We start from the raw sequence: 12,658 nt of genomic DNA, 5'->3' as shown, positions 1-12,658 counted from the left end.
AACAAATACCTGAGATGCAAGCACATCTAACACACACACACACACACACACACACACACACACACACACACACACACACACACACACACACACACACATTTTTATGCACCAGGCTGAGATGAGTTGTGTATGCACGCTGAAGACATGTGTTTTAGATCGGCTTTTATTTCATTGTGCCGAGTGGCCGTCCCTGAGAGAACCGAGGTTGGGAAACAGTTGGAAGCAGATGCTTCATTTATGTCTCACACACATGTCAGCACATACAGTTCTGTTTGCTCACATGCATACATGCGCAGATACCGTCTATGGCTCTTTTACACCCTCTCTAACCAAACACTGATGCACAATAAACACACAGTGTGGCTTAATGTGAAAGCCATGGTGTGTGTGGTATGTCAGCATGAATCGGTGTGTCCCATTCTCTCTGTGGTGAATGTGTAATGAGGTGGCAGAAGCCTCCATTCAGCAATTCAGCATTTATGAATTATTGACTTTGGAGAGACGAGACGAGACCTTAATATAACTTCTACAGCCCTCACTCCCTCTTCAGCTCCTCTCTCCACCTTCCTTCCCACAGCTTCACACGCAAAGCAGTTGGTCCGACTTGAGACTCAGGTCGCAAAGAAAGCCAGCAACACCACTGCTTTTGTCAAACATGTATGTGCTTTTGTTTTGTGCATTATGCTTTATATGTTTATTTAATAGATTTGGGTGTAATTTCCAACCTTATAGAGAGTATGAGAGGGAAACAGGGAACAGGCAATCAGATGGTGAGAGTCACAGATCAGAAAATCAGAGAGAAATCATTATTAAAACTTTTTTTTTTTTGCATGTTTAAAATGATTTGTGGATTTCACCTTATGTGTGTGTGTTTTTTTAATTAATTTTTTAAAAGAGTATTGATATCGGATTTTCTTTTTTCCCCTGTCCATCTCCTGTCCCATGCTGCGGTCAAGTATCTGGCAGTAAAGGGCCTTTAATATGGTTGCCACTGACAAGAAAAAATGAAGATGATGACAAGAAAACCAAGCTCTTCTGGGAGTCCCATACAAAGTTTACAGGCCTGCTGTGCCTTGTTATGAGTGCATAGCGGTGATGGGACAGTCACTGTTTTCGGTGGTGGTGGTAAGCAGTCAACTACAGTCAGTTATTGCTCAGAAAAGTTTATGTAAACATAAGAAAATCCAAAAAAGACTTTAACTGTAGTAGCTTTACTTGTTTGATGAGGGATCATTTCAATAATTTGGCTACACTGTTGTGGGAAAACCTGACTGTTTGTGTTTCCCATTTTTCTTTCTCAGTATGTTATGACCATAACAGCTCTCAGATATTAAACTGGTGAGTACATTGTTCACACAAAATATGCAAACAATGGCTAAAAGTTAAAAAAAAAAAAAAAAAAGGAAGTTATGATGACAACTTTCTCAGAGTCCTAAGCAGATTTTAAACTTTTTTTTATACCTCAAAGCAGTGCTTTGTAGTGTTTTTATAAAACACATCTTTAAAATAAACATACCACACAATACTCACAAAGAGTTGAGGGAGCGCAGACCCTGGAAGGCATCCGAGGCCAGTTCTGATATCTGGTTGTTACTCAAGTCTCTGTGAAAAAGCCGTGGAAAAGGAAAAGGAAACAAGAAACAGAAGCATAAATCCTGAGAGTCAGTGAGGAAGAGAGAAACATAGAAAGTGTAGCAGGGAGGTCAACACAAACTGCAAAGGGGACAGCAGCTAAAGTTTTTGTGGATGGTTGACAGGGTGCAGAATGCATGCATCTCCTCATCTACTCACATCCTGCGCAGTTTCTTATAAGGAGAAAAGGCCCCAGCTGGTATCACCTTGATGGCGTTCTGCTCCAGTCGTCTGGAACCAAACATACACACAGACCATTGAGAAGCGGCATTAACATTCCCCTATCAGAGAGCTATCTCTGCTCTATTGTTGGCTGTTGCTCATTCCCGGAGGCTCTGGCTAAGGGGAAACTTTTCCAGATAAGCTCCTTTAATGGACCCTGCCAAAGTCTGCCACATTTTTCTGATCTTTTGCCCTCTTTAACATGTGTATAGTCAGACGGACACACAAACACACAGCCGTAACATCTGGGAAGTGTTCCATTAATTCTGACTCTGCATCAAACAGACATGCCAGCAGACTGGAAGAAAGGAAAAAAGAAAAAAAAGAAGAAAAAAAAAAAAAGCCATTCTCCAAACATTTCCAGTGTGTTCATTCACTGTGACAACAACTTAGACTAAAACAACAACTTCATTGTGAACCATTTTCCTAAAATCAAGTTATTTTTACTTTCTAAACATTTCACTACTGACATTTTTGACTGAATGTGCATAAAGTTTCTATTCTATAGCGGTTTCAGTTGTTCCAAGTCTGAAGTGAATCGACACCAGTCTTTTTCAAGCCTAAAATCAATTAGAGCAAGGCCAAGTGAAGTATAAAATTAGACAAGTCAACTCAAAGACCTTCTCTGAGTCTAAAGTAAAAATAAAATCTGGAATCAATAAGGAAGTACATGTCTGAAGTCTTGCAAGTCTCATGCCGGGTTTTAAGCCATTTGAAAGAATTCTAGGTCTTAACTAAGTCAAGAAAAGTCTAAGTTAGGGCCCATGTCTTGCCATAGCATTTAGAAAGTCTAGTCCTAAGTTTAAATAGCCAAATCCAATTCTTATCCAATTCAGAGAAGCAGGGTTGCCATTTTGTCACAGGGCGACACAAATCCAAGTGAAGTTAAAACCATCATGATAATTTTAATCTTGAGTCAGTTAAGTCCCATTAAATTGAAGGAAGGTCTACAGGCAATATGCGGGCAGATCTGATGCAACGACAGACATGTCATGTGACATGTGGACACGAGTCTCTTTATACTTTTACAGCACCCAGCACTTTGATCTGCACCTGCAACATGTGCGTCAATCAGTGGTATACTTCATTGCGATTCATTGTCACGTCAATTGTTCATCTTACAGTTATTTTGTGCGTTGGCACTGCAAGTTGCAAAATGTCACTGACATTCAGATCTCTGGGCACCACATCTCTGCCGGTCTCTGTTCAGCCTCTCTAAAGGGACACAAGCGACTGTGCATTGGTTCTATGGAGCGCCAACGCAGAGATTTTCAGATTATCAGTGTTAAAAATACATCTAACATCCACTCTAAAGATTGTCAGTCCTTCGGCTCAACCCAGCTGTGCAGAAGACAGAAGTCATAATAGACAAAGATTGTCTTTGAAGCGAAATCAAGTATTAAAAATAATGAAAACTGTCCACTGCAGAAATCGTCCTCTAGTGAGTGCTTTTTGATGTTTGAAGATTTTTTTTGTGCACTCTTGTTGTGAACTTTGCTCTCACTCCCTTTCCTGTCCAAACCCACTTCTCAACCAATCAGCATTCCTCCTACACAGTGCCACTGCCATCGAGCTACATGCTGCTGGTTTTCTGGAGCACTGCACACAAGCAAGTCTGCATTGTCTGCATCAAATCTAGCCAAGACCAGTATTACGAAGTCCACTTAAGTCTGACTCAAGAAGTTCAAGTCTCAAATCTTAAGTCAACATTTTGTTTTGGTACTTTGTTAAACGTGGCAGCTCTTCTCCTTACACTTTTCTTTGATTCTCACTTTCAGATAGCGATGCGATCTGCCTCGTCCCTCAGATTAATCGTTCAGTTGTTCTTCTTTTGTCATTCCTTTATTATTTTCTTAAGCAGCAAAGAGCTGCATGACCAGGCTTTCTCATTTCACAGATGTGTGGTTTTATTTCACCACACAAAGAGAAGTAGTGAAACAGAAAGGTGGAAAGAGACGAAGAGGGAAAATGGAAAGAGAGCAGGAGAAATATCACCGCTCCTGGTGTGGATGCAGGTGTTTTGTGTGCATGAAAGCTGTTTGAAGTAACTACGTGTACTTAAATCACATGTCTTACATCTCAGTGATGGTTTCAGGCAGGTTGGTGGGTATTTCTGTGAGACCCTTTCCTCTACAGTCCACAATATTGTTACTGCACGTGCACGACTCTGGGCACTGTAACACACTGCAGGAGGAAGATGATGACGACTGGTGACCTACACAGAGACAGAGGGCCAATATTATCCATGGATAACAGATTATGCTTGGAGTAAATCCCAAAAGCAAAGGAAAAAAAACTGCAGCACAGGTAGAGCAACTGTGCAAGTGAGGGAAATATGCTGTCCTTAGATGTGACCTTGTCTATCTAAAACAATGTTGTATTCTCGTGTTGTACAGAAAATCAGATTGATATATAATTTAGGAAATGCAGCACATAGAGTTAAAGACAAGCCATTTAATAGAGTACTTACCTTCATCCCAGTCTTTAAAAAGCATGAGCAAAAGGTAATGAGAAAAAAGCAAACGAGACAAAGCAAAAGATGGGTTTGCCACTGTGAAACAGCAAGCAGAGGGAAGTCACAAAACAGACGGCAAAGCAAATCAGTAAACCCGACCTACCTGTGCACACAAACTCCTTCTTCTGCACCTCAGCCACATTGTGCCCCCTCAAATGCGGCGGGGCCATGCATTGTGTGTAAAGACCCAGCCGGGGGCGCTGTCGCAGCCACTCTGACAGCCAGGCTACGTGGCAGTCACACTGCAGGTTGTTGGAGTGCAGGCGGCTGGGGGGGCAGAGGAGGAGGAGGAGGAGGATGATGAAGAGGACCCAGACAAGAACAGGTGGGTGGGGGAGGTGAGAAATGAGAGGTATGATGACAGGGGAGGCAGGAGCAGGTTGGGAGAGAGAGGGAGAGGGTTGCAAGTACAGATCAATCAATCTTTATACAAATGGACACGGATGGGAAGAGTCCTTCCCCTCAGGGCAGCAAGGTGTACCAAATACACAGAGATGCCACTTACAAGGTCCTGAGCTTTGGCATGTGGTTGAAACTGGCCACAGACAGCCGGCTGATGTTGTTATTGTTCAGGGTGCTAAGGAGGAAAAGTGAATACACAATATATTATCTTTTCTTATTATAGATATGCATAATGTCTCATTGGTCTTTTATTGTTACCATGAAAAGAGCTCTTGCAAACAGACATCCTAAAATCAGTGCACTGGTAATGTCACATAAAAACAATCAAAAACAAATCTGTGTTATATTAATGTTTTCAAAGCACCACCTTGTTGGTTTCTAAGTAGCTCTGTTATAAATCACATTTAATTGAAACCTACTGAGACTTCAGTCTGTCTTTTTTAGACATCGGCTTTATACATTATCCATTTATTCTCTCCCAAATTGCTCAGACTACAGAAAATCTTTTGAAATTAGATAAAAACAGGTGCTAAAGTTTCTTTGCCTGTAAATGATCAGTTACCTTTGCACATTTGCTTATAGCTCTGATTAAACTTCTTAAAACACACAGCAGTCTATATACTGCCCACTTAAGATATTGACTGACTTTGAAATCAAAGCATAATTAGTATTAAAAACATTAATAAGTTGCATAACACTTCAACAAAATTGTCTATTCAGTGGCCCTGATGACCCAATTAATGCATTATGCGATGATGGAGGGCACTTCTATTTAAAAGTGAGAGGAAGAGTAAAAAAGATGCATCAGGACTGGATGTCAAACAAAAATGTTTAACTGCCTAAACTACCATCCCGGATGCCCTGCGTGTGAAAGGACATAACATTCTTAGACAGCATTAACATGACACAGAAAATATCCTTGAAAGTGTAATGATAGAGAAACACAATCGCCAGCCAATAAAGCAAAGATTTAAAATCTCTCGCATTGAGACATTGGTGAACAAAACAAACTGTCATGTTTTAACTTTATTTCAGAAAAAAACAAGCAGTATTAATTGCATGTTCTCTCTGTTTTATGTTTGCCTTCCTTGTCTCACCTAAAGGATGGACATGGTACAAATGGGGATACCGTGACTTGCACCCCTGCTCCGAGCACACTCGATAATGACAGAACAAAGTGTTAGCGCCACTGCTCAAAATATATGAATTCAGTCTTATTGAGGAGCTGCACAGGCAATGCAGTCTTTGAAAGGTCAAGGAGGAAATTAGCTGCTCTGTATTGTACTGTTGTTAGTGTTCGCCAAAGCTCTGCTGCTGCTGTTCGCAGGTACTCACAGTACTTCCAGGTCGCGTAACGCTCTGAAAGCTCCATCTTCAATACAGCTGATGTGGTTGTAGTCCAGCTGGCTGCAGACACACATGTACACACAAGAAAAAAAGGAAGCTGAAGACGTAAAGATGTTTAACAACATATCTTCAGCCAGCTCTAGGTGAAAACACCTCAACTCCTCAGCAACCTCGCTGCCTCACCTTTACCTTCACTTTCTCTCTTTTTTTAAAAAGTTTTATCTTCTGGTCTCTTTGTTCTTTGTAGATGCATTTCTCAATGTATTTATCTCTGTGTTCATTCCTGTTTCCCGCTCTCTTCTGATGTCTAGTTTGTATGCGCTGCTCTATACCTTGTCCCCCATCCCTCTTCCTCTCTCTCCCGGCTCTTTCTCAAAGTCGGTTTGCTGAAACAATTTAATTAAGACATAAGGACAGTAAATCATGCGCTGTCATCCGCACTCTAATGCATGCACACACACGTAAAGATCCACACATGCACACCCGCATAATGCCCTGTCCTTTGAGAATAATTGCAAGGCATTTAAAAAAACCACAGGAAGCAGTAAAATAGTTGAAAAATCCATATTTATAGAATTACAGATGGGCAGTTACTTTTACCTGTGAAATGACCAACAATTATTATAACTAGGAGGGAGGCAAAACAAAGACAGGAAACAGCAAAATGCCAGTGGTGTGACATCCAAAGTGCGCACGCGCGCCCACACACACACGCACGCACGCACGCACACACACACACACACACACACACACACACACACACACACACACACAGAGCACTAACAAGCAGCAGTGCCAGTCAGTACAGCAGGCAGGAGGCACATGACATTTACCACAATTAAATATTGATGCACAAGCACATGGATGTTGTGCACATTCTAAAACATGTCAGAAAGCAGGTGCCACACGTGCACGCATATAAAACCATATGCATCCACACACACACACACCACACCACACTTAAAACCAGAGAAAGTGTTGTTAAAGTGCCACTTACAGGTTCTTGATTTCCACAGCTCCCCTGAAGGCTTTCCTTGGAATTCCTTGAATCTGGTTCTCACTGAGATCACTGGACAGAGAAGGAGACACAGAAAAATGGGGGCAGAGAGTTAAGCCAAGCTATCACAGAACCACTTGCGTTGCAATCCAAGTACTTGATGTAATCATCAAAATGCAGAGGCTGGGTGGGGGTGGGAGGTGGGGGGACTTCAGAGCCAGACTGATCATCTGCAAAATTGAGTTCCTCACAGACAGAGCACTCCTTCCCCAAATATAATCAGCCGTCTCAGTTCATTTCTCAGTGATACAAAACACTTCCTCTGACAAGTGTCCACACATCTAGAGCCAGATGCTATTCAGTTGTCTGCTCTGAACATCCATACAAGTCAGGTACAAGAGGCTCTGAGTGTACCAGCAACCTGTAGGGGGCACTAGTGACCTCCACTTCCCTCAGAGTTTTCTGTTCCTCCTCTCATCACTCCCACACATCTCTACCTCACCCCCACTAACCCCTCCTTCCTCTGCTTTTAAGGAATGAGTGATGGATGTGTGTGTGCGTGTGTGTAAGTACAAGCATTGGGCTTTACAGAGACTTTAATTTTCATCCACTTTAAATAAGCTACAGCTTGCAATAAAAAAAGAAACACTCACTGCAGTCAGTATCATACATGCACAACGTGCTAACGCACACACATTAACAGGAGTATAAATACACTCAAACATATGAACAGGTGCTTCACAGACTAAATTTTGCTATAGTGCCTGCCATCAAGTGAAACACATCCTATCACTCACTGATGTAGCAGCTTGGTTTATAAAGGACACGCGCATGCCCTCAAAGGTGCTGAAGGATATACTCACAAATAGTTACATGAACAGAGGTGTTAATCACACACGCACATGTGCAAATATAAATAAATGAGATAAAACAGAGGCATGAGAATGAATTCAGCTGTCCATCACAGACTGTTACAGCAAGTAAAATGAAGGCACTCCATCAGCTCTGGAAAGACGACACTCCGGCATCCTAAAAGCATCACAGACTGCTTGGTAGTGAGTGTTTTCGCATGTGTCCTCTGCTTCCAATGCAACCCTAAGTTCCAGACAGACCATCTGACCTTTCACCTTTGACCTTCCAGCTCTTGACCCCGACTTTTTCCTCTGCCACACTAATCGGCTAACAGCTAATGCCCATCCACATTCCTCGCATTCCGGCAGTTGTGATCGTTTAATCAGCACTACAGGTATCTCTCCACCTGCTGCTTCCACCTCTTCATCTGAAGTGGTAATTTATTGCAAATAATAGAGAAAAATTACGAAGCTGGGAGTTTTAAAGGCTAAAACCCACAAATGGCTTGTTCATTTGGAGCCTTAATGTCCAACTGAAATGGCAAAAGGAAAGTGATTCTTTAGCCTACGAGCCTGTGGGAGGGCTGGCTGGCTGCTGTGAGCTTTGGATTGACAGCTGAGACAGACAGCAGGGGCACAAAGACACAATGTAAACAAACGTCCTCTGGTAACTGTAGCTCTTTAAGAGGCATGTGTTAGGGGTGATAGCGAAGAAAAGTAATCCATCATTCTGCATCCACAGCAACAGATTGCAGCATTGGCAGGTAAATGTTTTGAAGATTTTCAGTGTCCCAGCTGAGGCACAAGTTCATTCTCAAGTCTCAAAATGACACAAGTGAGTGCACTTTTAGTCAGTGAAAGTGTGCTGAATGTTGCATTAGAGCTGTATCTATTCCAGCATATTGAGGTTCAATACCAAATTGCTGCAGTTCACAGTCTGCGTTTTTTTTTTTTTTTCTGTATATAATTGCCAAATGGAAGCTGGTGATTTCTGCAAACACAAAGGATTAAATGTAAAATGACCAAGAGAAGATGTAGATAATTTGCCTAATCTTTTAAGTGGTTATGATATCAACTTTCTTTGCTGCTTTTCTCCACCCTATGAATCACTGTTTGCTGAGAATCTTTGGATGTTGGATTACTGGACAGACAAAACAAGGAATCTGAGAATGACATGTTGAGGTCTGGACAGTTGTGATGGGAAAAAGCAATAATTAGTTGCAGCTCCTCAGTAAAATGTGTTCATCTTTGCTGTTTCACACACACAAAGCAAATACACATGTGCATCTTCTCTTTTAGTCTCTCTCGCTCTCTCTCTCACACACACACACACACACACACACACACACACACACACGCACACACACACGCACACACACACACGCGCACACACACGCACGCGCGTGCGCACACACACACAGTGGCTGGTCTGAATCAAATAGAGTGTATCCTGATACTGTTTTTACAGGACCAAGGGGGTTTGGAAAACAGCCGTACTCCTTTAACCGCTGGAGCCCTAAAACCAAGTGCTTTTTAATTTAACACACACACAAGCACACACACAGATGTAACTATCAGATATAACAATCAGTAAAAAGTTGTTCATGTCAAAAGTGTGAAGATCTGACAATTTGTGTGCCTATGCTTTAGGTCGCACACAACCTTCATTGTTTACGCACACACTTAACATTCAATTGGGAACACACAACTCACTGCTATGTCAATTATAGTAATGCAGCTTGGTAAACATCAGAGGAGAGAAAAGAAATGCTGTGTGTGTGTGTGTGTGCGTGCGTGCATGCATGTGTGTGCGCGCGCGTGCATGTGTGCACATGGGAGACATGGACATTTATTCTCTGAAGCACTGAGATGATTGAAAATTGATTCTGAGAAATTTTTCTGCCCTTGTGATGTGCAACAAGAGACAGACAGCATGCACACACATACTGCACACATATCACGGCATACTCATGTACACTTAGTACATGCATACACATGTGAGTGGCAGTCTGGGTTACTGTGGGGCTCTTAAGGAAGTGCAGGACGCCACTCTAAACCCTATTCATCACTCAGACCACCAAAGAGAGAGAGACTGAATAACAAGTTTTATCCCGCCTAGAAAATTGACTTCTTAGGGACTTAGGAGTGGATTTTCTTCCTCTGTTTGGCACCAATGCACCTGATTCAGTTTCATCTCCACTTAAATGATTTTTTTGGTGAATATTCTACCTACTACATTATCTTTTCTTCTCGAACTTCCTCTCTCTTCACCTCTCCCTTTTCATCCTTCTCTCTCACTGTGTCTTTTCCTCTTCTCCTAAATTGGTCTTGTTTTTGGACTTCCCCAAGGTTTAACCCCTCACCTCTGCCCCTAAGCCTAAACTGGGAGGCTGGCTTCATTAAAAGAGGCTCCCGCTGAGCCCAGTCTGTGCGTGTCCGTGCATGTGTGTTTTTGTTTGAAGGGGCCGGGGGTATTAGACCCACACAGGAACTATATCATGCTGCTAAGTTAGGAACCTTCTGAAAGAGGAGACACACACACACGTCCACCCACAGACACACACGTGCACATGCACACACCAAACCCAGACGCATCACTGCTGAAGCTCACAGCTGACAGCCCCATGTCGTGGATGTGATGTAGGAAAAGAGATTTACTCACACACACACAGTGCCACATTGTGCATCAATGTCACAGGAGAAGGGTCCGAAAAGGTTGTGTCCTATTTTAGCTTTCTTGCATTGCACTTTTTCTTTGACATCCACCCTAAGAAAGATAAATCTAAAAAAAAAAAACCAAAACAACAACAAAACGGTGTCCCTGTTTCCTCCCTGTGTCCACACCAAGCTGTTATTTTTCACACTCAGAAACTGAGCTGTTTGAGTATGTTCTCCCGGGCAGATAAATCTTAAAATGCTGGCCTCAGGTTTTGGAGTGGACAGGAAAACTTGAGCTTTTTGAAAACAATGAAAAAGTCTTTGGTCAGGATTGTTACCAGTAAGCAGTTAAAAAGCCAGCTTTCTGTAACCTCTAATCCTCTCTGTGGTCACACATTTTAAATGTCAGCATAGACGTATAGACCACATTTCGTCCTTTATAATGATTTGGCCGATGCCTCACTGCACCAAAGCCGGGCACTGCTTGTCTGTCAGTCTCATGATGGAAAAATGTGTAAATGACAATGACTAAATTGTGAGTTTGGCTACATTAAAACCAAGCAGCAAGCTCCAGGGCTAAGAAGTAAAGTCAACAGTAAAGTGTCAAAAACTCCTCAAATGGCCACTTGAGCCTGACTTCAAAAGAAAGTAAATCCCCTAAGTAGCCGTGTTAAAACACACTACTTTACAGAAGAAATAATCACATTTACGGTCTGGTCTTCCTTCCAGATGGAGGGACAGTGAATTTCTATATAACTCAGCCATTTTTATAGTCAAAATATCTCTTTAGTCTTTAGTCTTTATACTTTTATGCCTTTAGTGTATGTTATTGTGTTTTAGGGTTACTCGTTTAAATGAAACGGTTGCAGCTGTAACAGTAGTAATTTCACTTTGGGATCAATAAAGTATTCTGACTGACTGACTGACTGACTGATTTACAATTTTTAAGACCAAAAGTGCTGCACCAGTTTTGGTGAGTGAGATTCTAGCATTCTTTTGGTCTTTAACTTAGCACTAATTAGCATGTATCTGTATCTATGCCACCAATACAGTCTATGAATGCAGCTTAAATGACAGTGGCTAGGTCCATCTTTTATATACAGACTATATTTTGAACAGATTACAGGTAAAGAGCACCAGTTTAACTATGTGAGACATCTGTCCAGATGCCAGCTGTCTGTAGCTGTTTTTAATCATGTTTAGGTCAGATTTGGTGTGGACGGATCTTTAGAGAAATCACCTGTCAGTGGGCCTACATCATTCTGGCACACAAACACCTTTTAGATTTAAATCTAGGGTTGTGTGGTTCTCTAGAACTTCCATTTTTTCTCACCTCTGGTGGGCCAGGATGTGTGTATGTGTGCGCGCGCGTGTATGTGTGTGCGTGACAGAGTCAGGTCTTCGGTGTTAAGAGCTTAGTGCTGCGTTTCTAAAGGATCTTTTCAATGTGAGGGGGGCTTTTGACACCCTCCATGTCTAAGAAGACCTGGGCATGAAAGAGCACTACTGAATTCTCACACATGCACCCCTCATCCTTTCCCCTCCTCCCTGTTTTTTGTGTCTCACACTGGACACACATACACAAACTCTTACCTACTGTTATACAGTTTCTGAATCTCTTTTGTACAAGGCCTACTGCCGCAAGATTCTTCCCAGGTCCAGCAAACTGGGGGTTCCCGTGGCCGAGTGTGTGTGTGTGTGTGTGTGTGTGTGTGGTAGGGTAGGGTATGAGTTGGAGTTGGCAGAGCAGTAAACTAATCATCTTGTTCAAATCCCTTTCGGAGACCTTAATCCTATTAAGTATTAGAATGTGTGAATGGGCAAAGAAGAAGCTGGAAAGAGTCAAAAAGGAAAAGGGGGAAAAAGAGAAGGAGAAGGAGTGAGTTTCAGTTTTTTGTAGAGGGAGTTTATGAAGAGATGGTCAGGGAGGATAAAAATGACACTGGGACTTTCAGTGTGCATGAGTATGTGCGTGTCTGTGGTTGGATCTTCCAGCTAATTCCGGCAGTGATGCCATTAGTGGACCCCCAAAGA

At 42.2% G+C, this 12,658-nt stretch overlaps 1 protein-coding gene across 2 annotated transcripts in view; it reads right to left on the bottom strand.

Moving 5' to 3' along the window:
• The window catches only part of slit2 (slit homolog 2 (Drosophila)), a 115,538-nt gene that overhangs the window by 37,049 nt on the left and 65,831 nt on the right, over positions 1 to 12,658 (bottom strand). For both annotated transcript variants that reach the window (XM_030729263.1, XM_030729271.1), the window contains exons 5-11: positions 7,116 to 7,187; positions 6,107 to 6,178; positions 4,875 to 4,946; positions 4,473 to 4,636; positions 3,931 to 4,069; positions 1,792 to 1,863; positions 1,531 to 1,602 (exon numbers count right to left, since the gene is read on the bottom strand). In XM_030729263.1, coding sequence (XP_030585123.1) covers positions 1,531 to 1,602; positions 1,792 to 1,863; positions 3,931 to 4,069; positions 4,473 to 4,636; positions 4,875 to 4,946; positions 6,107 to 6,178; positions 7,116 to 7,187 — 663 coding nt within the window. The remainder of the gene's footprint in view (positions 1 to 1,530; positions 1,603 to 1,791; positions 1,864 to 3,930; positions 4,070 to 4,472; positions 4,637 to 4,874; positions 4,947 to 6,106; positions 6,179 to 7,115; positions 7,188 to 12,658) is intronic.

The sequence above is a fragment of the Archocentrus centrarchus genome, chromosome 1, assembly GCF_007364275.1.
Source record: "Archocentrus centrarchus isolate MPI-CPG fArcCen1 chromosome 1, fArcCen1, whole genome shotgun sequence".
NCBI classification, from domain to species: Eukaryota; Metazoa; Chordata; class Actinopteri; order Cichliformes; family Cichlidae; genus Archocentrus; species Archocentrus centrarchus.
The sequence above is the reverse complement of the archived record's forward strand: the minus strand, read 5'-3'. Positions and strand labels throughout refer to the sequence as shown.